Below are 25,926 nucleotides of genomic sequence, written 5' to 3'. Positions count from 1 at the left end.
TTTATACAATTATAACTAATATATTTAATTAAAAATATTCTATATGATGTGAATAATTATATAGAATAAATATATACCATTGATTAAAATTATTATAAAAAAATATTAACAATGATAAAGATATAAAAAAATTAATAAAATTAATTGTATAAAATATTATAGTAAAATTTTATTCAATTCAAACAATTATAAAAATTAATAAATATAATTAATTGAAGTATAATAAAAAATAAAGTTGTGATTCTAATACTTTGATTTAAAAATAGTATTAAAAATATTAAACAATCAAATTATTAAATTTAATTGATTCAAAAAAATTTATTAAATTTAAATTATTATAATTTATTAAATTAATGATAATTTTAATTTTTTTACTTTCATTATCTATTATATAAAAAATCTATTACCATAATTTTCATTTCATGTATTTCTTTCTACAATTCTCTCTATTTTATTTTTAAATAACTCGTATTTTAAAATTTTTATATTTTTATTTTTTAATATTTAGCATGGAATATATGGTTGGACAATTATCGATAGCTAACTCAATCAATTTGTTAGATTAAAGTTGGACGAAAAATCATCTAAATGTTTTGAAGAGATCATTTTATTTTTTTTAATAATAAAATATATTTATATTTATTATAAAATCATTTATACTATTATAAAACAATATTGATTTAACATAATTGATATATTAGATTTTATCGCTTAAAACATTAATACGAGTATTGTGATAAAACAAATAATTTCCCTCCACAATTATTGTGACCACCATTGTCATTAATTCAACTTATTAAATTTTATTTTTTTTAAGAATATAATTTTTTAAATAGAATTTATTATTAAATATTAGTAATATACGAATAATTAATACTAAAATCTTTAAATTATTTTTAATATAATTGAGTTTAATAGCCTATGGATTTATATTTTATTATTATTTAAAATTTGAAATTTTAGAAAAAAATATTCTATTTTTCTCAATGAGTAAAATAAATATAATAAAATATTATTTTATAAAATAATATCAAACAATACGATAGTATTATAAAAAATTTTAATATTCATATAACGTGCCGGCAAACAATTAATTGACAATAATAGTCACTCCCGGAGATTTATCTACATGTTAGAGAGTTCAGCTTGCCGCACATTACAGTGATTTTAATTAATATGTCGTTATTTTATCGGGGTATACACTTGGTTGAATGTAATTTTTTTTATTTTTATTTCAAGTAGATCCATGATTGTAATTAAAATTTATTTTTAATTTTTTCAATTACATATATAATTGTTACGGCAAGGTAACTATTAATTGTAGTAAGTCTCATCAGAAAACAGTGTGGCAAGTCTCATCAGAAACAGAAACATTGGAGCACACCACCAATCTACAACGAAGCCACCCAAAGTACAATCCCTTATAAACATGTGATGTTAAACATGTGGAACAGTATAAACTATGTTGAGTTTTCAGTTTATATACTTGTTATAGAATACAAAATAGGGCAGAGGAACATTCTCATGTAGATCCCATCTCAGAACTTGTTTTGCTAGGCAGAAAGGTAGCAAAGCTGGTGTAGGAGAGGCTTTCCTCAGTCAGAAATGCATTCTTTAATACACATTTTACAGTCAAAACTCAAAGATAAGGGGCGACAATTGGTACATTTTAAACAAAGCTTCCTTCAGCAATACATTGGACCTTCATACAATATCAAATGCAAACATTGCTTATTAATACTAATATTATAAGGTACAAATTTGAACAGCTAATAGCTAATAGGAATTGAAGGACAGAGGTACAGGCTGGTATAGAATGGCCTGCAAAGATGCAATTTCACACCTTTAAGGCGTTGCATCCGCTGCATTTTTATCTCCATTTGCATAGGTTGACATAGCAGTTAGCCATCTCATTTGGATTTTGATCCTCTTGATTAGGATCCAACTTGTGAAGTCCTTTATAATTAGCTGAATGAATGGCCATCTCTTTTAGATTTTGATTTTCATAATCAAAAGCTACGATGCCACTCCGCTCAACTTGTTCGCAGGTTGACATTTTAGTCAAGCTGGTTGGAAATTACATAATTTCCAAGATCACAAACCATATATGAATTCGTTGCCATCTGGTTGTGATTACAAATTTCAAAATTAAAACCATCCACCATAATCTTTTAGAAAAAATTATATTTTTTTTGTACCAATCTCTTCTTTGGTGTTATCTTCCACTTCACAGAACTTCTAGTGGATTTCCAATATTCTATCCTCATTGCTGGATTTGAATGTCCATCACCCGAATACTTTATAATCACGGTAGTAAAAGAAATATCACACTTGATCCTCTAAACCTGTATGGTCTACATCTGCAAACAAACAATATTGATTAACAAAATTACCATGATGAAAAGTAAGAAAAAGAACTGGAAAAGGTATGTATGGTTACTAGGTAGATCCCACGGTTCAAAGGAACAAGCTTTGATCTCCGTGATTAGCGAGGCATCATCATCACAATTAAATATATTTTCTCTTCGAAATATGATTAACAGCTCTTAGTCTGCTGGAGTTAATCTATATTCAACCACCTTGTTCTATTGGTCCGGTGGTGTAGGGATAGTCATTGCTATATCAAAAAAGAAAAAAAAAAAAAGAAAAACAAAACAAAGTTATAAAGAAGGAACAGAAATGGAGCAATTACACCGCCGAAGAAGGTTAATGTTTTGGCACAACAAGCTAGAAGAAAAAAACTTACTGGCTGAGAAGTTACGTTTCATTCCTCTTCCCAAAATGGGACACAAAAGGCTTAGTTGATGAATAACATTTTGGTGGAAGCAGGGGAATGCTTGCCTTAGGCAACAGAGGAGGGAAGGGAGTATTTATAGGTCGACGTTTTCTATGCAAAACTCCAAAGTCGCTACTTGGCTGGGAAGTTGTGACGTCACTACTTCCATTACAAGTTGGTAAATAGATTCAATTGGAGGGGCAAATGAGTCTTTCTGCAGAGTAGACCCCGCGAATATCTTTATTTTTTACTTCTACTTGTTTCCCAAGTTTGATTCTGCTTCTGCAATAATCTGAAATATTCACATGCATATAGTAAGGATAGTGATGCAACGTCACCCTTCAGAATAAGGTTTTATATCATCTGTACTATAATTTAGACCACTAATTAATTTTATTTTTAATATCTGAGATTAAAAATAAATCTGAAATTAAGTGAATTTTAGTAAATTTGATATTTATTGTTCTCTTTCTCTGTTATTTTTATTTTCTTTTATTTTTTTTTACTGTTCTATACATATACCTGTCTATCACATTCATGTTTATATGTGTTTATAACACCTTACTCTCGTCAGGCGGAACATAATTTTTATAATTGTGGGTTTTATCTTTATACAAAGCTCGATAATTGGTGGAGCCTAAATATCCCAAACCCATTTGAATTTTATCCACTCGATTCGTCAGGCCTATGCTAATCTAGGATTGTCCATTTGTCGGAACCCGTATTAAATCAGCCCAGTTTCTTTTTATTTTTATATTAATTGGAAAAGTTCCTTTCAATAATTTTAATTTAATTTCAATTTTAAAAGTAAGAATTAAACTTCATGATATTTGTACTAAATTATAAATTTAGAAAAATTTGGAGCTAAATCAAAACATTTTAGTTATTTTAAATAAGAATTTTAAAAATAGATTCAATCGAACACCCAATTAAAAAAAAGTAAAACTATGTATTTAACTTTATAGTTTTTTAATTTAAAAAAAAAATATAGTTTTTTACTTGGCATTAAATTACTATTGTTTAGTTTTTCCTGATAACCATAATTTTTATTTTTGGTTTCAATTTTACCCCGACACCTTTTTTCGATTTTACCATCCACTCCCTTCTCCATGCCACCACAATCCAATAGAAAAGAGAAGAAAGTTTTCGTTGGGTATTTTTATATCGCTATCATGAAAATTAAAAATTATTTTTCTACATTTCAGAATTTCAGATATTTATGTCTCTTCTTTCATCTGATTAAATTTTTATCATGCTGATAAGCTGTGAACCCATATTGTTCACTTTTGCAATTCTGTAACATCTGAACATATCAAGAGAAAGCCACCACTATTATACAGATAAAAAAACAAAAGCTTTAGTCATTATTAACTATCACCAAAAAATCAACCAGGTCATCTGATATTACGCACCGACAACCCTATGTCTGAAAAGTGTAAGACAGGGCAAATTGAATTTTCACTTAAACTGAACTTTTTATTCACTTTTACAACAATACACAGGTACATATCCAGAAAATACAAGTACTTGCACATCTACATACAAGGACCAGAGTTATACATGGAGATATATAAAATTTCTTGGTTATAACTTCCTAGCAGAATACAATAATCTAACCATGACTCAAGATAAGTCAATGGTAACATTTTTATAAGAACATAGCCTAATTTAGGAGGATAAAGGCCATGTCATGATGGATTGCAGCCAGAAGCTGCAGTTACTAAATCACCACACCTATCATTACGCCTATTAGTAGGCAGATAAACCATCGACGTGAGGAACCAAACAACTAGAGCTGTTTGGTTACTACACTAGTTTTAGTTTCTTTCTGATGCATTTAACAAACCACAGAGGGTCATACCCTTTTTAGAAATACATAAATTGAACTAAAGTCTATTCTCGTACTACTACGCCGTTTAGCTCCAGAATAGGAACCTAATAGGAACATATCCTATTCAAATGGACAGAGGTACCAAGGTTTTGTTATTGAGGCTTTCCTCAATGCAAAGAAGTTGCTGTGCTGCAGAATTGAAGCTGTCTTCTGGTTCAAACCTTGTTATCAGCTTGTCCAGAAGTTCAGAGCTTATCTGCAGAAAAAATAGACAAAGGTTCAGAATCTGTTTCTTTTGCTCACATGAATAAAATTAAGAACTGTCCATCAGGTATTACTGCTCACCTCAGGAAATTTAGTTACACCAAAAGCTCTCCACAGAGCATCATTATCTTTAGAGATCGTCATCTCTGTATTATGTTGGGATTGCTCTCCTTGATACATTGCTTCTTGCTTTTCAAAATCCAAAGTAATGGGGTAACTTGATTTTCCTTTATCAAATGCATTTAAGCGTTGATTTTGATATTCAAAATCAGTAGGTGTTTCCAGTAAAGGACACTGTTCACCTTCTCTGGAGGCTTTTAAGTCCCAGATCTTACTAGGATTTTGATTTTCAAAATCCAAAGTAATGGGGTAACTTGATTTCCCTTTATCAAATGCATTTAAGCATTTCCCTTTATCAAATGCATTTAAGCATTGATTTCGATATTCAAAATCAGTAGGTGTTTCCGGTAGAGGACACTGTTCACCTTCTCTGGAGGCTGATAAGTCCCAGATCTTACTAGGATTTTGATTTTCAAAATCCAAAGTAATGAGGTAACTTGATTTCCCTTTATCAAATGCATTTAAGCATTTCCCTTTATCAAATGCATTTGAGCATTGATTTTGAAAATCATAGGTCTTAAAACAACTTGTTTCAACTTGATTATTAGTTGAAAGAGAAGTTATCTCACATGGAATTTCATGTTCTAAACCAGAATATGATGACATAGCGGTCATCACATTTGGACTATGATTTTCCAAATAAGAAGCCATTGGGCCACTTGTTTCACCCGTATTACGAGATGAATCAATAGCCTTTTTATAGAAAGGATTCTCAAAATTAGAATCCATCAGACTGCTTGTCTCACATTCGTTATAGGTGGAGTTAGCAGCCATACTTGGATTTTCGTTTTCTAAATCCAAAATTATAGCATTGCTTGGTTCACCTTCACCATAGGCTGAATAAGCCGTCATCTCCTCTAACTTTTTGTTTCTGGAAGCAGAAGCAGAAGTCAAATTACTGTCTGATTCACATTTTCTTGCCTTCTTTTTAGGCCTTGTATTCTTGCAATCTGGTTCAGCTTTCTTTGACCTCTTACTTGCCTTTTCCTTCTTATTTGATTTTATCTTTAATTTACAAAGAACATAATTGCCCTGCACAAACACGTAACAAGAAGTTAACTGCATAGAATTCAATATTAAGCCTGTAGATCAGCGAAAAGCAGATTTAAAAAATGCCGCATGCCACAAGACGCAAGCGTCAATTTTATCAAAGCTTTGAGGATGTTGGAATTAATTCAAACAGGTTTGATTTGGTCTTCAGAATATCCTTCAAGATTTAGATTTATTTATTTAAGATTTTTTTGATTTCAATCTTTAATTTATCTTATCGAGTTGTTGGCGGTGTAATTTGTTTTAGTGCTCTAAATAGAGCAGTCATTGTAAAGCAATTAAATCATTCAATAAAAAGTATTTCTGATCAAGCATAATTTAGCCACATTTTTATCATAATTATTGTTGCTTATTTACACATTTTTTAGTTTAATTTATGGTTTTTATCTTGTTTTTACAGAAAAGGAAGAAATTAGAAAATGGGAGAAAAAGTGCAGAAAAAGTACAGAATGATGATTTGCCCAGTGATTTGCCCAAGATCACCAGCTAAACTGCTCCAATCACTGCCCAGATCAAGCTAAAGAAGAAACCCGGAGGCAACAGACAGCAGTGATATGGGCAGTAATTTGCCCAAGAAACTCGAAGATCACTGGCCAAATCACTCGCAGAGACATAGAGGACTGACTCACAGAGAAGCGATCTGGTCAGTGATTTGCCCAATCACTTAAAGAAACTGGTCAAATCACCGGGCAAATCACTTTGACAGCAGAAACTTACAGCAGAGCGGGAAAATGGGCAGAAAACAGAAATCCGAATTTTCAGAAGTCCAAATCCAATCCAATCACTTCCAACACAAAACCAAGAGCCACGAAAGAGTCTCTCATCCAAGGAATTCCAATTGCAATTAAAATCAACATCAAAAGAGGAGTCAAACACCAAATCAAAGAGGGATTTCAAAACCCTAGATGGAGAGAAATTCTGCAGCTATAAAAGGAGAGCCTCCAAACCAGCAAAGGGATCTTCTGATCAGGAACTCAGCACCTTCTCCCTCGCCAGAAACTCTTCAGCTGTTCTTTCTTTTCTTTCTTTTCATCTCTTTTGAGTATTTTAGTCACCATGAGTGGCTAAATTCATTATTTTCTAGTTGAAGTTGAGAATATTCAGATTTGTTATGAATTGGGAGGTTTAATACTCCATTGTTGAACTCTTATTTGTTTCAATATTTATGCAATCTGATCTTTTCTACAAGTATTACTTTGCTTTTAGAATCAATAAGGGCCCATTGCTTTTAAATTGCTTGAGTAATATTGTTTGAATGGTTTAGGTCCGTAATTGCTTGGATTGTTCAAATACACATTCAATCAGGTTGCATAATCTAAACTTGACCACGCGGTTGGCAAGGATAGAATTGGGTTTCTCTAAGTCTTAATGCAATCAACAGTTGTTCGATGCTACAATGCCCCAAGGACGTTCCTTGGCAACTTGTTGATTAGTGTTTGATTAGCGAACGTTTCCTAATCAAACTAGAACTAAGGAGGAATTTGGATTGTGAGAAGCGTCTTCCACAACCAAAACTAATTTATTGAAATCAAAAAGGAGTCTTCAAATAATCAATGATCAATTCTGAACAAACTGAATTAGACTCATACTTCAACTAGAAGCCTTTCTCTTATTGATTTATTCATCTTTAAATTACTGCTTCTTTTACTATTTAGTGTTAATCCATCAACTCAAAAACCTCCCTCTTTTATTTACTTGTTATTTACTTTACCTTGGTCATTATTAGGAAGGTCTTTAGTGTCAATTCCCTGTGGTTCGACCCTATTGCCACTATCTGCAAATTTATTTGTTGATCGTTTAATAGGTTTATTTTTGACGGCTTCGACAACCGCCTATCAAAAATTGGCGCCGTTGCCGGGGAATTGATTTAAACTAACGTATTTTCCTTTTATGACCAGGGCTGATCGTAAAGAAGATTTTCTTTACGATCCTGAAATTGAACGCACTGCCAAGACCTTACAAGCATGGCTACGGTAAGTATGTCTTTTCTCTCTTCTCAAATTTCTGAACTAACCTCTATTGTGAGAAATTATAGCCAAGCTCGACAAGTTCAACAACTTCAACAAGCACATGCATTTGAAGGATTCTATGGACAGCCAAGACATAATCCCTACCTTGACACATACAATACAGGTTGGGGAGACAATCTGAGCTATGGCTATGCTAGGACAGACCACTACCATGACTACCAAAGAGATCTGCAATATAATCCAGGTTGGCGGGACCATCCAAATTTCGATTATGCAAGGGGAAATCAATATCCAAGCTACCAGCAAAGGAATCAAGCTCAAGCTGCACCTCAGAATTCCAATACATCTCTTGAAGAGATTGTGAAAAATTTGGCAAATACTGTGCAGAATCTTGAGAAACAAATGGGGCAAATGGCTTCATCCTTGAACAAAATTGAATCACAAGGAAAGCTACCTTCCCAAACTGAGATAAATCCAAGACAAAATGTTAGTGCCATCACATTGAGGAGTGGAAAGGAGTTGCAAGACAATAGGGCTGAAAAATTGCAAAAACAGACCATGGAAGAAATTCTGCCAGAAAGTGATCAGGGCAGTGATTTGCCCAGTTCACTAGTAGAAACTGACCCGATCGCTGGTCAAACTGAGCTGTCCAGCAGGGATCTGCCCAAACCACCAGAGAAGGCAGAAAGTGATTTGCCCAAATCAACAGACCAGGCAGAATCAAGTCAAAGGCAGAAACAGCAACCTATGGAGAAATTCAAGGTACCTCCTCCCTTCCCAAAGAGATTTGCAAGGTCCCAAAAGGAGAAAGAGGAAAAAGAGATATTGGAGACACTTCGCAAAGTGGAAATTAACATTCCCCTACTTGATGCTATCAAACAAATACCAAGGTATGCTAAATTTCTCAAAGAGCTATGCACCAATAGGAGGAAACTTGCTGAACATAAAAAGGTAAGTGTGGGGGAGTGTGTTTCAGCTGTAATCCAAAGGAAACTTCCAACAAAATGCAAGGATAGAGGAATGTTTGCCATTTCATGCAAGATAGGCAATGTGGGGATAAAGAAAGCCATGTGTGACCTTGGAGCTTCAATTAATGTTATGCCCCTTTCTATTTTTAACTTGTTAAATGCAGGTACACTCAAGGGCACCAGCATTGTGATCCAATTGGCTGACCGATCCATTGTCCACCCCAAGGGAGTGCTTGAAGATGTGTTGGTGCAAGTGGACCAACTAGTCTTCCCAGCTGATTTTTATGTGATTGACATGGAGGAGGATAAGGGCAACATCACCTCTGATATCTTACTTGGGAGACCATTCTTGAGCACAGCAAGAACAAAAATTGATGTGCATGATGGCACATTGACCATGGAGTTTGAAGGGGAAATTATAAAATTTAATGTTTATGATGCCATGAAATTCCCCAATGATGTTTCTCCTGTTTATGGCCTTGATGTTATTGATGATTTAAGTCAAGAAATTTTTGATTTTGATCAAGAAAATTTACTTTATGATGGTCTTTGCAGGAGAGGAGAAGTGGACAGCAACATCATTGAAACAGAAAAAACAGCAGACTGCTGTAACTTGCTGGATGTGGGCGATTTGCCCAGTGATTTGCCCAGAACACCAGAAAATCTGCTCAAATCACAGCCCAAATCAGACAGCAAACAGCAGAAATCAGCACAGACATCAACTGCACCAGAACTGAAACCATTGCCTAGCCACCTCAAATATGACTACTTGGGAGCTGGAAATACACTTCCAGTAATTATTTCCAACCAGCTCAACCAAGAAGAAGAAGAAAAGCTCCTTGATGTGTTAAGGAAGCACAAAAAAGCAATTGGGTGGACCTTGGAGGACATAAAAGGCACTTCAAGACCATTCGGTGGAGGCTCATCTCACCAGAATCAGAGACAGGATGCAGCACATGGAGCACCTGTTGGACCTGCTGGTGGACCATTTTTTGCCCCAGCACCGTGACAGATAGCGATTTGCCCAGTGATTTGCCCGGTGCTTGCCCAAGTCACTGGTCAAATCACCCCCAGGCCAGGAAGTCCCTTTCCCTTTCCTTCTTAAATTTTTCCTTTATATATTTTACATTGGGGACAATGTTGGGACTAGGTGTGGGGGTACTGTTAGGTTCTTTTTGCATTGATTATATTATCTTTTGCTTTCTTTTTGTTTCTTTTTGCATCTTTTTACCCTATAAACACACACCAAAAATTTTTTCTTTTGCACACATTTTTTTCACTTCTTGCACACACACACAGAATTTTGTAGCTAATTGCTCTACTCAACATAGATAACAAGGTTGAAAGAGTGCCCTTATCTCATGACCCCATTGATTTGCCACCCCTTTAAGCCTAAATTGAATCATTCACAGTATGTTACCTTCACTTAGAGAGTTTTTCTCTTGAATTGAATCCTTAAATGTGCTAAGGTCAATGGAAATAAAAATACAAATACATGCAAACACAAAGCTAGTGTAACTCCCTATGAGCTGATTTGCCCAAATTATCATGAAAAACCAGCACAAAGCACAAATCACAAACTTGTTCCAATGGTCTAAGACTATGAACTGAGCCTAATAGCCACTTGGAGAAGTAACTGACTGAGTAACCGGGGGTGTATCACCCATGTACACAATCGCGTAAAAAGGTCAGTAACTTTTTCAAGCGAATAAGTTTCGATGGTCTAGACTATGAACAGAGCTAGTAGCCACTTGAACAAGTGACTAACTGAGTAACCGGGGGTGTATCACCCATGTACACAATCGCGTAAAAAGGTTAGTGACATTTTCAGGCAAGGATAAGAATAAGTGCTGCTGAAAATAAAAATATAAATTAAATAAAAAAGAGAAAGAGAGAAGGTGGCAGGTCACTCCTAGGGGTTGCATTAAAACTAACATAAAGGAATAAGCATGATTGATTCAAAAACCTTTCTCTTGACCATGGTAGGTGAAAGGAAACAAGGAAAGGAGAGGATGACCTTAGTGCATGTACTCTATACTGTGATAATTCAGATTAGGAGTCTAGGGGGAGCTGATTAAGTGGTATTTAGGCTCTAAGGAAAAAGGGGGCTTGATTGGCTAAGTTATTTGTTGCTTGAGGACAAGCAAAAAGCTAGGTGTGGGGGTATTTGATCAAGCATAATTTAGCCACATTTTTATCATAATTATTGTTGCTTATTTACACATTTTTTAGTTTAATTTATGGTTTTTATCTTGTTTTTACAGAAAAGGAAGAAATTAGAAAATGGGAGAAAAAGTGCAGAAAAAGTACAGAATGATGATTTGCCCAGTGATTTGCCCAAGATCACCAGCTAAACTGCTCCAATCACTGCCCAGATCAAGCTAAAGAAGAAACCCGGAGGCAACAGACAGCAGTGATATGGGCAGTAATTTGCCCAAGAAACTCGAAGATCACTGGCCAAATCACTCGCAGAGACATAGAGGACTGACTCACAGAGAAGCGATCTGGTCAGTGATTTGCCCAATCACTTAAAGAAACTGGTCAAATCACCGGGCAAATCACTTTGACAGCAGAAACTTACAGCAGAGCGGGAAAATGGGCAGAAAACAGAAATCCGAATTTTCAGAAGTCCAAATCCAATCCAATCACTTCCAACACAAAACCAAGAGCCACGAAAGAGTCTCTCATCCAAGGAATTCCAATTGCAATTAAAATCAACATCAAAAGAGGAGTCAAACACCAAATCAAAGAGGGATTTCAAAACCCTAGATGGAGAGAAATTCTGCAGCTATAAAAGGAGAGCCTCCAAACCAGCAAAGGGATCTTCTGATCAGGAACTCAGCACCTTCTCCCTCGCCAGAAACTCTTCAGCTGTTCTTTCTTTTCTTTCTTTTCATCTCTTTTGAGTATTTTAGTCACCATGAGTGGCTAAATTCATTATTTTCTAGTTGAAGTTGAGAATATTCAGATTTGTTATGAATTGGGAGGTTTAATACTCCATTGTTGAACTCTTATTTGTTTCAATATTTATGCAATCTGATCTTTTCTACAAGTATTACTTTGCTTTTAGAATCAATAAGGGCCCATTGCTTTTAAATTGCTTGAGTAATATTGTTTGAATGGTTTAGGTCCGTAATTGCTTGGATTGTTCAAATACACATTCAATCAGGTTGCATAATCTAAACTTGACCACGCGGTTGGCAAGGATAGAATTGGGTTTCTCTAAGTCTTAATGCAATCAACAGTTGTTCGATGCTACAATGCCCCAAGGACGTTCCTTGGCAACTTGTTGATTAGTGTTTGATTAGCGAACGTTTCCTAATCAAACTAGAACTAAGGAGGAATTTGGATTGTGAGAAGCGTCTTCCACAACCAAAACTAATTTATTGAAATCAAAAAGGAGTCTTCAAATAATCAATGATCAATTCTGAACAAACTGAATTAGACTCATACTTCAACTAGAAGCCTTTCTCTTATTGATTTATTCATCTTTAAATTACTGCTTCTTTTACTATTTAGTGTTAATCCATCAACTCAAAAACCCCCCTCTTTTATTTACTTGTTATTTACTTTACCTTGGTCATTATTAGGAAGGTCTTTAGTGTCAATTCCCTGTGGTTCGACCCTATTGCCACTATCTGCAAATTTATTTGTTGATCGTTTAATAGGTTTATTTTTGACGGCTTCGACAACCGCCTATCAATTTCTCTCTCTTGTTCATAATGTTTTTTCCGTAATAGAAACACCACTAGATATGTTTAAGGATGGTCGATGAGAAGTGCAACAAAAAAAAAATCAATGATAAAAGGTTAGTGGAAGTGCTCCATGTGAGGTTGGTGAGAAGTGGTGAGAAGTGCACTAGAATTGTTAGTTTAGAGAGAAGTGCACTAAAATTGTTAGTTTAGAAAGAAGTGCGCTAAGGCTAGTTAGTTGGAGAGAAGTGCTCCATCACAATCTGAAATAATAGAATCATGTTTGAATTAAGGGGAAATATTGGAATTAACTCAAACAGGTTTGAGTTGGTCTTCAAAATATCCGATTTAGATTTATTTGTTCAAAATTTTTTGATTTTCAAATTTTAATTAATCTTATCAATTGTTGGAGATTTAGTTTGTTTTACATCCCATTCAATAAAAAATATTTCTATATCTTGTTCTATAATGTTTTTTTCCAACAGAGGAATTAACAAAAGAATAATAAAACCAACATGAGTTCAGTATCAGCTAAAATTCTTGTTATCACTTCAGTTCAAGGGTTCTGATTCCACTTCCCAAGTAGGAAAAACCCATTGCCAGCATTAAAATTTGATTTCAATTTTATCACAAATAATAATTACGAATGCTTTTAAGTTTTGCCTCTTCTAACAAACACTAAGGTGATTCCCCAAATGCATATTTTTGCGAACGGCATATCCTTCCACACAAAGTCTTTAATTCGTGGACCAGACAGTTTAGGCAACAATTACCTTAACAGGCGAGTTGAGTGCTGCAGTGTACTCATACTCATGTATGACCCATTGAGTGGCGTCGGGATTATGGAAAACCAAAGTTCTCTTTATTCCAATCTCCTCATCGCTATCTTGAGCCGTGACCAAGCGAGGGTCACCTGTGCATTTCCAGTATCCACCTTTTGCCTTCCTCTTAGCCAGGCCACTGTTCTTGTGATACAGGCGAAGACAAAAGAAATACCACACCTTATCCCTAGATTTATTCTTGGAAAGATCTACAAAAGCACATATCACCGTTAATTGTAGTCTGCGTAACAACAAAAAAAAAAAAAAAACACACACACACACACACACACACACACACACACAGAGGAAGTGTATATAGGAATAGTTGTTACCTGGAAGATCCTTGGGATCATAATCGCATATTTGAACCTCGCCGATGTCCAAGCCATCTATAGGATCACCACGCCTCTTCCGCTTCAAATAATGATCAACCAGTTCTTCATCGGACGGGTAGAATCTCCATCCAGGCGGCAAGTTTGGCGGGACAAACTGCGGTGAGCCTGTCGTACCGTTTAAAAAAACAAAAGGAAGCCCACATTAGTTTCAGACATGAATTTAATACTAAATATAAGAATTTGACAATCTTCTCTTCTGAGCTAGCTTATACAGTACAATAACGTGCGATCCAACTCTCTCCAGAAATTAGTGGGGGAAGAGAAACAGCAATCGAATAGAATAAGCAAAAATGCACTCACCTGAGGAGGAGTAGGAGGAGTAGGAGTTGTTGTTCATCCCTCTTCCTAAAACAGCAATTGAAAAAGCAATAGAGTGAAGATCGTAATGTAATTACTCTTCCAGAAACAGCAAGTGCAGGAACTGAAATGTTATGAGGGAGAGGAAATTGCGATCGAGCGGAAGGGCATTTACAAAGGAAGCAGAAGCACTAGTGATCACTTCTTTGAGGGGTAGTGATGAGTGAGTCACTGTTCATCTTACGTCACCCCTTATTGAAGAAGGGGAGTGAAAAAATATTCGACGCGGGAATAGAACTTCCACTGAGAGTGAGACCCCATTAGTTCCACTTTTTTATTTCTTGGTCGCTACTCGCAACTTCAACTCGCTATCACATGGAACAATCTCGACTTTTTCGAGCATGTGCTTTGTCAGTTTTTCTTAAGCCTTCAAGCCTTAAGAGGAAAATAGCCAATATAACATTTTAAATAATCTTCTTAAAATTACTTTATTTAAAATTTAAAAGAATTATATCATTTTAATTTTTTAAAATAAAAGTTAAATACTTTAATTTCAAAAATAAAATTAATAAAAATTAAATAAAAGAAATCTTTACGAAATTTTTAATTTTAAAGGAGCACATAAGAAAATGAAGAGAGCAAAATAAAGGAAGATTCAAAAACATCTTCCATATCCTTTCTTTTCTTTAATGCTTCCTTCTTCTTTATTTAGGAATTTTAGTAATAGTAAATGTTTTAATCTAACGAAAAATTATTATTTTTCAAATTTATGGAGTCATCGATACCCGCCAAAAAACGATCAGGCAAAAGCAGAGTCAACTTGCCTCCAGCAGTTTGACACGTGTTGCTTACACAGATTATGGAGGAGGGACGGAACAATAAAGCATATTTGTTCCAACTTGTAAGCATTATCCATTTAAATATAGTTGTGATTTGTGATATAGTTAGCAGTCACACAGACATTTGAACTGGAATCATTGAAACTGAGCTTCTGAGCACCTCATCACCCCAGCATATCAATGAGCAATTTCATACAATTATTTGCACCTCAGGAATTTTGCCCGCACTTGTCTCCATTTCACTAGCTGTAAAGCAGAAAACAAAGGAATATAAAACTGTGAATGTCCATTGATGCAGTTATTCGAGAAATCGTCTTCTTTATACAAGCAAGCCAAGGAGCACTCCTAGAGAGAACGATGGCAGTGTGGCAAAGCTTGCTTTTTCAAGTGAAAAAATTCTTCAGCATTGCATATTGCACCAGAAAATGTCAACGAGATGCTAAATTCATTTTGTCTTATGAGAACATCGAATAAATACTAACTAAATAGAATATAATTTTCATATTTTCCATAAATTTTAAAATTTTTAATTAAATTATTCTAATTAATAAATAACTATTTTTTCTAAAAATATTTGATCACTACTCTTAAAGGAGCACTTTTCGTACATGGTTCCGAAGCGCTTTTTTTTTTTTTTTTTTTTTAATATCTTAAACTCATTCATCTTTTTGGCATTTTTCCTTGTCTATTTCATTAGTATCATGATGTTGCATTTTCATGTCCCTCCACTAATGATCGACGACAAAGCCCTTTCGCCTTCAGAAATAAGCTGGACCACATACAGCAACAAAACTTGAAACTATTATATTTAGTTTATTGGTTAAAAAAATTTCAATTTTATGAGAATTTATATTCATAGTTTAAATTTTTAATTTTAAATTAAAAAATTTTAATTTTTAAATTTATTATAATTATAATAATTTTTTAAATTAATTTTAATTAAATTTAAATTAACTTAATTATTATTTTTATCACATAAATAACTTGATTAACTGAAATTAAATCTTAATTAAAATCTTAAACTCTTAATTATATAAAAATTTAAAATTATATAATTAAAATACTTAATTTTTTTATATTTAAATAAAAAATTTAATTAAAAATTTTAGATAATTAGAAATTTAAAAATCTTAAATAAAGTTTAATTTAAATTAATCAAATTATTTATATGATAAAAATAATTAAACATAGCTAATTTAAATATGATCAAAATTAATTTAATAAATCATTACAATTATAATAAATTTAAAAGTTAAAAATTTTGCCGTAAAATTTAAATTTTTTTTTGCCAATAAAGCTTATATTTATATATAATAAATTTATTTAATTTTACCTTTATAATTAATATGATATGAATTCATTCACAATTTCAAATTAGACACATTTAAAAATTGAGAGTGAACACTTCACTTTATTAATAAAAGAAGTCATCATAAATCTAGATTAATAGAGTTAATAAATTTCAATACTAAATGGCATATAGGAAAGAAATTGTCTAATTTTTTTTAAGAAGAAATTTCAATAAAGAAGTCCCTTTTACATCTCTTCATCTGCAATCCGGGCTTAGATGCGGGGAATCCGGGGTTCCCAATAGCAAGCTTCTTTCCAAATTCCTTCCTTACTGCAGTAACTGTAGTAGTAGCAGGAGGAAGAATCCTTATTATATAAAGCATAAAGAGCTACTCATTCAAATTGAAGGGATCGGTGTAGAACTCAACCTCTAGCCTCGTGTGTATGCGTATAAAATAAGGAAACGAAACTCAGCAACTACTTTTAAGAATTAGCTGCGGATGCAGGTGCGTATGAATAGTAAAAGAGTCAAGGAAGTTAGACGGGAGAAGGCTCCTTGGTATGAAAGCTGGTAGTGAATTTCACTCTAGCAACTACATGTATGCTAATGAATAAATTCTTTTTAGTTTTTTAATTATAATTATAAAATTGCATGAAATGATGTTCCTCTTTGCCCGCCATTGACAATAAAATCAAAATGTGGGATGGGGTAATATAAGGAGACAAATCTGTAAATCCGTACTTATTTTTGAAACTCACATAAACAGAAGGGAAAGTTCCCCATTCAACACAGTATATTAGAGAACATGACGACAGAGGAGGTACAAAAGAACCAAAAAGTAAGTAGGCTTAGATATACAGAACAAATAAACACCAAGGAAATACATAATTAAAACAGAAAGTCTCAAGCAACGTAGTGACATGCTGCATCAAGTTGAACTCGTTGGCTTCTCGTAGCTGAAAATAAACCAGAACCAACTATGCACGGTATCAGCTATCCCTTTCGAATACATATTCAAATTCTTAATGATAACTATAGTAGGTCGGCCACTGCAGTGCAGAGTTAAGACTGTAATCCCTCTCATTGATTCCATTAAATGATTCCATATATGCTAGCAGCTGCGAGTCTTCCTACATAGTTAAAGTAGAAAACATGAGCACAACTTCACTAAAGCCACCCGTTAGTATGAATTACGGTGCTACCAATGCAACTCCTTACCTCTGTTATATTGCGTCCAGTAGGAGAAGCAGGAGCCACCATTGTATTCGATTCACGTTCTTCCAAGGAGCGCATATCATCTGAATCATCTGGTCTCTTCTTCAATTTGCAAAGAACGAAATCCCTCTACACAAAGTAAGAGTTGAAGTATGTATTGTGTGAGTTTCTGCAATATGTAGTATAAACTAGCTAACTGTAGAATGACATAGAAAGGTGTTAACAATTGCAGCAATGGAGAGCAAGGGAAGAAAATGAAAAATTGAGGAAGAAGACTTCACTATTGATCTGGTATTCTCTTTTTCTTGAGAAGTTACAAAAGGAAGCTTTTATAGAAAGCTTTTACAAGTCAAAAGTGTCCATCTTAGCATCTAACCTTTTTAACATTAAAAAACATAATCCCATCAAATCTGGGATTCTGATTTCAGAAACAGAGTTTCTGATAAAGCAGGTTTAACAGAATCAGAGTGCAATAACCAAAGGATAAAACTTAACAAAAATACAAAATATTTCTAACTAGTTTCCAACTACAATCTCAACTAGACTAACACTCCTCCTTGAGATTGTTTTTGGAAACACCAAGCAAGGATTTCATGAACTCAAGTTTTGCTCTTGGTAATGCTTTTGTAAAAATATCAGCCTGCTGCAAATTTGAAGTGCAATGGACCAGCTTGATTTCTCCATTCTTCTCAGCTTCTCTCAAAGCATGAAACTTCACATTAATGTGCTTAGTCCTACCATGCTGAACTGGATTTTCAGCTATGGAAATAGCTGATTTGTTGTCCACAAAAATAGTTGTAGGTTCCTCTTCAGGTTGTTGCAAATCAAATAAAATTTTTCTTAACCAAATGGCTTGATTGGCAGTAGATGCAGCTGCAACATACTCTGCTTCTGCTATGGATTGAACAACAATATCTTGTTTCCTTGAATTCCAAGTGAAGGCTCCAGACCCAAAGGAAAAAACATAACCAGAGGTGCTTTTATAATCATCCAAGCAACCAGCCCAATCATTATCTGAATAGCCAATCAAAGTAGCATCCTCAACATTGGTATAATAAATACCATAGTTTGCAGTACCTTTCAAATACCTGAGGACCCTTTTAGCAACACCAAAATGCTTCTGACTTGGAGATTGCATGAATCTAGATAAAAGACTAGCTGAAAACATCAAATCAGGCCTTGTAGCAGTCAAATACAACAAGCTGCCAATTAGACTTCTGAAAGTAGAACCTTCTACTTTTGGTTCCCCATCATCTTTATGAAGCTTCTCATTCAGTACCAATGGAGTTGCAACTGATTTGCAATTCTCCATATTGAATTTCTTCAACATATCAAGAGCATATTTGTGCTGAGAGATGAATATTCCACTTTTAGATTGGTCGACTTCAATGCCAAGAAAATACTTCATCAAACCAAGATCTGACATTTCAAATTCATGCATAACCCTTTCTTTGAATCTTTGAATTTCCTCTAAGTTGTCTCCTATTACCAATAAATCATCAACATACAAAGAAACAATAAGCAAACTCTTGCCTTTGGTGTGCTTCACATATAAAGTGGGCTCATTAGGACTTCTTTGAAAGCCTTGATCAAGTAAATGAGAATCCATTCTGCTGTACCAAGCTCTTGGAGCTTGTTTTAACCCATACAAGGCTTTATTAAGCTTGTAGACATGATCTTTACAACCAGCAATTTCAAATCCTTCAGGCTGTTCAACAAAGATTTCTTCCTCCAAGTTGCCATTGAGGAATGCAGACTTGATATCCAAGTGAAAAATCTTCCATTTGTTTTGAGCAGCAAGTGCAATCAGCAATCTCACAGTATCATGCCTTGCAACAGGAGCAAATGTGTCTCCATAGTCAATACCAGGGACTTGAGCATATCCCTTAACAACTAGCCTTGCTTTGTACTTGAACACACTTCCATCAGGATTTAATTTAACTCTGTATACCCATTTAACTCCAATGACCCTCCTATTCTGAGGTCTAGGGGTAAGAATCCAAGTTTCATTCTTGTTAATCATCCCAATCTCCTCCTGCATTGCAGCTATCCATGCATCATTGGTTGAGGCTTCAACATAGTTTGAAGGTTCTGAAATAGCCAGGTTACAACTCTCATAAATCTCAGCAAGAGATTTGGTTCTTAGTGGAGGTGAATCAAAATCAGAATCTGTATCGAAATTAGAATCTGATTCTGGAACTGCAGGAACGGTTCTAGTTTGCTGCTGATCTGAACAACAATACTCAACTTGATTTGTTTTCCAATTCCAATAAGCATCTTCATCAATCTTCACATCCCTACACACAACCACCTTCTTGGCTTCAACTTTGTACACTCTATAACCCTTCGATTGAGCTGCATAACCCAAAAAGATACCAATTTCTGCCTTATCATCAAGCTTGCCTCTCTTTACTGCAGGAACATGGATGTAACAAGCGGAACCAAACACTTTCACGTGTTTTGCTGATGGTTTTGAACCAAACCAAGCCTCCACAGGTGTCATTCCTTGCACTGACCTTGTAGGAAGCCTGTTGAGAAGATATACAGCTGTATGTACAGCTTCTGCCCAGAAATTCTTTGGTAATTTCTTCTCAATCATCATGCATCTAGCCATCTCCATTACTGTTCTATTCTTCCTCTCTGAGACACCATTTTGTTCAGGAGAATAACTAACTGAAAATTGATGCTTGATTCCCAAATCTTCACAGAATTTGTTAAACTCACCAGAAGTATACTCAGTACCGTTATCTGATCTCAAGGTTTTTAATTTGCAGCTACTTTGCCTTTCAACAAGAGCTTTAAATTTTTTAAATACTGAAAAAACTTGAGATTTGTTGGTGAGAAAATAAACCCAAGTCATCCTTGTCAAATCATCAATAAAGAGGATGAAATACAAGTTGTTACTCATGGAAGCTGTCCTCATTGGCCCACAAACATCAGTATGAACCAATTCCAGCTTTTCCTTGGCTCTCCATGTTGCATTATAGGGAAAAGATTGTCTATGAGACTTGCCAAGTTGGCAATTTCCACATACACTACCATCAAGAAAAATTTCAGGCATATCTCTAACCATTTCTTTATTTTGCATGTATTTGAGAGAATTCAAGTTGTAGTGGCCAAATCTTTTATGCCACAAATCAGATTCAGCATTTCTAGCAATATATGAGGTGTGTTGTTGAACTGAATTCCAATTTAAAGGAAAGCTATTACCCACCATATTTACTTTAACAATTTCAGCACCATGAGAGTCAAAAATGGAGCACACATTGTCTTTGAATGACAAGGAATAACCCTTCTTCATCATTTGAGCAACACTAAGCAAGTTTTGATCTAAACTAGGAATGAAAAGAACATCAGGAACTAGTTTGATACCTTGCTTAGTCTGAATATATACTGAACCCTTGCCTTGAGACTCCACAATTTCTCTGTAACGACCCGAAAATCGGACCGCTACCGGCGCTAGGATCCGGGTCGACTTAAGGCCGCCGGGACCCGTAGCAAGCCTGACATAAAACCTGTGAACCTGTATAATCCCATACATGATCAACAACATGCATAGAAATTAAAACTTTTCTTTACATGAACATCAACCAAACTCAACCTGTGCATAAACATTAACATAACTTTGATCCCTCTATAGGATCTCATCAGTGTCCCCAATGGGTGACATACATCTGTTGAGTTGGTTTACATAAACATCATCAAAAATCTCTATGATCATGTATAAAAGGGATACAACAATCTATGGTCAAGCACACACTAACATCCATAAACCTCATTACATAACTATACTGTACTTTTACATTACAATTTGATCATGTCCATTGCTAGCTATTACAAAAGCATGACTTCTTTACTCTATCCGGACTCCTGCACTATACTGTACCTGCAAGCCTGGGGGTAAAGGGAGAGGGGTGAGCTAAAAGCCTAGTGAGCTGAACTATTAAAACACATTAACACTATGCTCTATGAAATGCATCATAACACAAACAATTCACATAAGGGTTGGGTGAACTTGTCACCAATTAGCCCAAGTTAACTCTGTGCCAGGCCTGTAGAATGGGGTCCTGGTCTTTCCTGTCAGAACATACATTACTTACCATTTTCCCAGGGCCTCCTCTGAGCTCCTGGCCTTCGAGTCCCGTAACCGTGCTAGACCATAGGATGGGATCCTGGTCTTTCCTTACTCTGTGCCAGGCCTGTAGAATGGGGCCTGGTCTTTCTTACTCTGTGCCAGGCCTGTAGCATGGGGCCTGGTCTTCCTGTCATGGACTAACTGGGTCATCCGACATTCACCCACAACAACAACCATTTATGCAATGCGGCATATTCGTGAAAACTAATGCAATCATCCTATTGCATAATCATGATGCATGAAACATGATAAAACATTTAATTTAAAAGATTGAGTTTAGTTCCACTCACCTCTGGCTGACTCTGACAACACCGAAGCAGCTGAACTCACTGCTGGGGTCCTCGGTTCCTCGGGTCCGAACCTACACAGGTGGACTCAAATGAGGGACCAAACATGCTAGAACATAACTCTAAACTACTCCCCAAAAACCTCCTAAAACATCCTGAAAATATCACATAGAGATATGCATGAAATGGCTGAGCAGGGCACTTTCGGCGGCACCTTCGGCGGCCGAAAGTCCCAGACAGAGACGAAAGTCTCTTTTCGGGGGCAACTTCGGCAGCCGAATGCTGCCTCCACAAAGGGGGTTCGGCGGCCGAAACTCCCTTCGGCGGCCGAACCTGGTTTCTGCCAGAAGGGCAGAAACTTGGTTCACATGAACCCCTTGCCTCCCAAAACTTCAAATCAAGCATAAATCTCAACCAAAACATGCATACAAGTTCCTAGGGGTCTCAAACAGTCATACACCCCAACTACAACACTTCAAACACACAAAATCCACACATATTGTTCAAAACATCAATATAACTCATAAACTCAACATATACCCTAACATGCATTTCTACCCATAGATCTTGCATAAAACTTATTTAAAACACATAAGGAGCTTAAGATCGGCTCTTACCTCTTGAAGATCGAGAGGGAGACGACCTAAACTTGGAGATCCACGAAAATGAGCTCCTGAGTTCCCAAAGCTCCAAAACTTGGTTTAAATGCTCAAAACTTGCAATGTGAGTTTAAAACTCAAGAAAGATGGAAGAGATTTTGGAGGAAGAACACTAGATTTGCAAGAGGAAGGTCGGAAGCTCGCTGTGGCCGAAAATGGGAGAAAGCTCGCCCATTTCGGCTAAGTGCCCCATTTATAGTGGCTGGCCAGGCCACGTTCGGGGGCCAAATGTGCCTCCGCATCCATGCAATGTTCGGCGGCCGAACTTGACTTTCGGTGGCCGAACCTGGACTTCCCTAACTCATGCTTTCGGGGGCCTAACGTGCCTCCAAAACGCATGCATGTTCGGCGGCCGAACTTGACTTTCGGCGGCCGAACCTGGGTTTTCCTCCAAGGACTTTTCATGCAAAAACTCATTTAATTTCATACTTAAAACATAAAACACATTAAAACATTTTTATAAAACATGATTCTACCCTTCTAGAGGTCTCCGGCACCCGAGATTCCACCGGACAGTAGGAATTCCGATATCGGAGTCTAGCCGGGTATTACATTCTCCCCCCCTTAAGAACATTCGTCCCCGAATGTTCCTCAACTAGCACATGCATAACATAAAACGTAACATACATACTAAACACATAGAACACATAGATACTAACCTCTAAAAGAGATGAGGATATTGCCGGAGCATAGACTCCCGTGTCTCCCAAGTACATTCTTCCAAATTGTGGTGGTTCCAAAGGACTTTCACCATCGGGATTTCCTTGTTTCTCAGCTTCCTGATCTAGGTGTCTAGGATCCGTACTGGCTGCTCAACATAGGTGAGATCCTCTTGGATCTCCACATCAGGCTCACTAAGAACCTTGCCCGGATCTGACACGAACTTTCTCAACATAGAAACGTGGAAAACCAGATGGATTCTCTTCATTGAAGCAGGTAAATCCAACTTGTACGATACATTCCCAATCCTTTGCAGGACTTCAAAGGGTCCGATGTACCGCGGAGCCAGCTTACCCTTCTTCCCGAACCGAACCACTCCTTTCATTGGAGACACCTTAAGCAATACCAGATCCCCCTCCTGAAACTCTACTAGTCTTCTGCGGATGTCTGTATAACTCTTCTGTCTGCTTGCAGCTGTCTTGATTCTTTCTCTGATCATGGGCACCACCCTGCTGGTGATCTCTACTAGCTCGGGTCCTGCTAAGGACCTCTCTCCTACCTCTTCCCAGCAAACAGGTGATCTGCACTTCCTTCCATATAAAGCTTCATATGGAGCCATCCCGATGCTAGCATGATGGCTGTTATTGTAGGCAAACTCCACCAGAGGTAGATGCTGCCTCCAAGAACCGCCAAAGTCCAGCACACACATTCTGAGCATATCTTCTATGGTCTGGATGGTCCTCTCTGACTGTCCGTCCGTCTGTGGATGGAAGGCAGTACTGAAATCCAACCTGGTACCCATGGCATCCTGCAGACTCCGCCAAAACCTGGAGGTGAACTGGGGCCCTCTATCTGACACTATTGAAACAGGAACCCCATGCAGTCTGACTATCTCATCTACATACACCTGCGCCAACTTGTCCACAGAATAACCACTCCTGACAGGGATGAAGTGAGCAGATTTGGTGAGTCTGTCCACAATCACCCATATGGAGTCCAATCTGTTGGACGTCGCCGGTAACCCCACTACGAAGTCCATAGCTATATTCTCCCATTTCCACTCTGGAATAGGTAGCGGGTTAAGCATTCCAGCCGGCTTCTGGTGTTCCAGCTTCACCCTCTGACATACTTCGCAGGCTGACACAAACTGTGCCACTTCTCTCTTCATAGCTGGCCACCAATAAACCTTTTTCAGATCCTGATACATCTTGGTGGCTCCGGGGTGAATGCTGTATTTTGCATTATGAGCCTCTCTCATAATGTCTCCTTTTAGCCCTATTGATAGGCGGTTGTCGAAGCCGTCAAAAATAAACCTATTAAACGATCAACAAATAAATTTGCAGATAGTGGCAATAGGGTCAAACCACAGGGAATTGACACTAAAGACCTTCCTAATAATGACCAAGGTAAAGTAAATAACAAGTAAATAAAAGAGGGGGGTTTTTGAGTTGATGGATTAACACTAAATAGTAAAAGAAAGCAGTAATTTAAAGATGAATAAATCAATAAGAGAAAGGCTTCTAGTTGAAGTATGAGTCTAATTCAGTTTGTTCAGAATTGATCATTGATTATTTGAAGACTCCTTTTTGATTTCAATAAATTAGTTTTGGTTGTGGAAGACGCTTCTCACAATCCAAATTCCTCCTTAGTTCTAGTTTGATTAGGAAACGTTCGCTAATCAAACACTAATCAACAAGTTGCCAAGGAACGTCCTTGGGGCATTGTAGCATCGAACAACTGTTGATTGCATTAAGACTTAGAGAAACCCAATTCTATCCTTGCCAACCGCGTGGTCAAGTTTAGATTATGCAACCTGATTGAATGTGTATTTGAACAATCCAAGCAATTACGGACCTAAACCATTCAAACAATATTACTCAAGCAATTTAAAAGCAATGGGCCCTTATTGATTCTAAAAGCAAAGTAATACTTGTAGAAAAGATCAGATTGCATAAATATTGAAACAAATAAGAGTTCAACAATGGAGTATTAAACCTCCCAATTCATAACAAATCTGAATATTCTCAACTTCAACTAGAAAATAATGAATTTAGCCACTCATGGTGACTAAAATACACAAAAGAGATGAAAAGAAAGAAAAGAAAGAACAGCTGAAGAGTTTCTGGCGAGGGAGAAGGTGCTGAGTTCCTGATCAGAAGCTCCTTTGCTGGTTTTGAGGCTCTCCTTTTATAGCTGCAGAATTTCTCTCCTTCTAGGGTTTTGAAATCCCTCTTTGATTTGGTGTTGGACTCCTCTTTTGATGTTGACTTTAATTGCAATTGGATTTCCTTGGATGAGAAGCTCTTTCGTGGCTCTTGGATAAGTGCTGGAAGTGATTGGATTGGATTTGGACTTCTGAAAATTCGGATTTCTGTTTGCTGTCCATTTTCCCGCTCTGCTGTAATTTTCTGCTGTCAAAGTGATTTGCCCGGCGATTTGACCAGTTTCTTGGGCAAATCACTGGGCAAATCGCTTCTCTGTGAGTCAGTCCTCTATGCCTCTGCGAGTGATTTGGCCAGTGATCCTCGATTGTCTTGGTCAAATCGCCTGCCCATGTCACTGCTGTCTGTTGCCTCTGGGTATCTGTTTTAGCTTGATCTGGGCAGTGATTGGAGCAGATTTTTGGGCAAATCACTGGGCAAATCATCCTTTTGCA

The 25,926-nt window shown here is 36.3% G+C and overlaps 1 protein-coding gene and 1 long non-coding RNA gene across 3 annotated transcripts; both read right to left on the bottom strand.

The window, feature by feature from the left end:
- Positions 1-1,437: 1,437 nt before the first annotated feature.
- On the bottom strand, positions 1,438-2,900 carry LOC110622187. Its single transcript, XR_002489059.2, has 3 exons — positions 2,747-2,900; positions 2,441-2,617; positions 1,438-2,360 (listed from the first exon to the last, which is right to left on the bottom strand). It is a non-coding gene; the product is annotated as an uncharacterized LOC110622187 (long non-coding RNA).
- A 1,331-nt stretch (positions 2,901-4,231) lies between these two features.
- On the bottom strand, positions 4,232-14,483 carry LOC122721333 (NAC transcription factor 47-like). 2 transcript variants are annotated; one of them, XM_043948618.1, is made up of 6 exons: positions 14,188-14,483; positions 13,825-13,992; positions 13,445-13,701; positions 5,297-6,023; positions 4,953-5,113; positions 4,232-4,863 (listed from the first exon to the last, which is right to left on the bottom strand). In XM_043948618.1, exons 1-6 carry the CDS (start codon positions 14,222-14,224, stop codon positions 4,732-4,734), a joined length of 1,482 nt encoding a protein of 493 aa, XP_043804553.1. In that variant the 5' UTR covers positions 14,225-14,483; the 3' UTR covers positions 4,232-4,731. The 2 variants fall into 2 exon arrangements, with proteins under 2 accessions (XP_043804553.1, XP_043804551.1); XM_043948616.1 differs by having other exon boundaries at positions 4,953-6,023; positions 14,188-14,480.
- Between the last annotated feature and the right edge of the window lie 11,443 nt (positions 14,484-25,926).

The sequence above is a fragment of the Manihot esculenta genome, chromosome 1 (genome assembly GCF_001659605.2).
Source record: "Manihot esculenta cultivar AM560-2 chromosome 1, M.esculenta_v8, whole genome shotgun sequence".
Classification (NCBI taxonomy): domain Eukaryota; kingdom Viridiplantae; phylum Streptophyta; class Magnoliopsida; order Malpighiales; family Euphorbiaceae; genus Manihot; species Manihot esculenta.
This window is presented reverse-complemented; position numbering and strand designations above follow the sequence as displayed.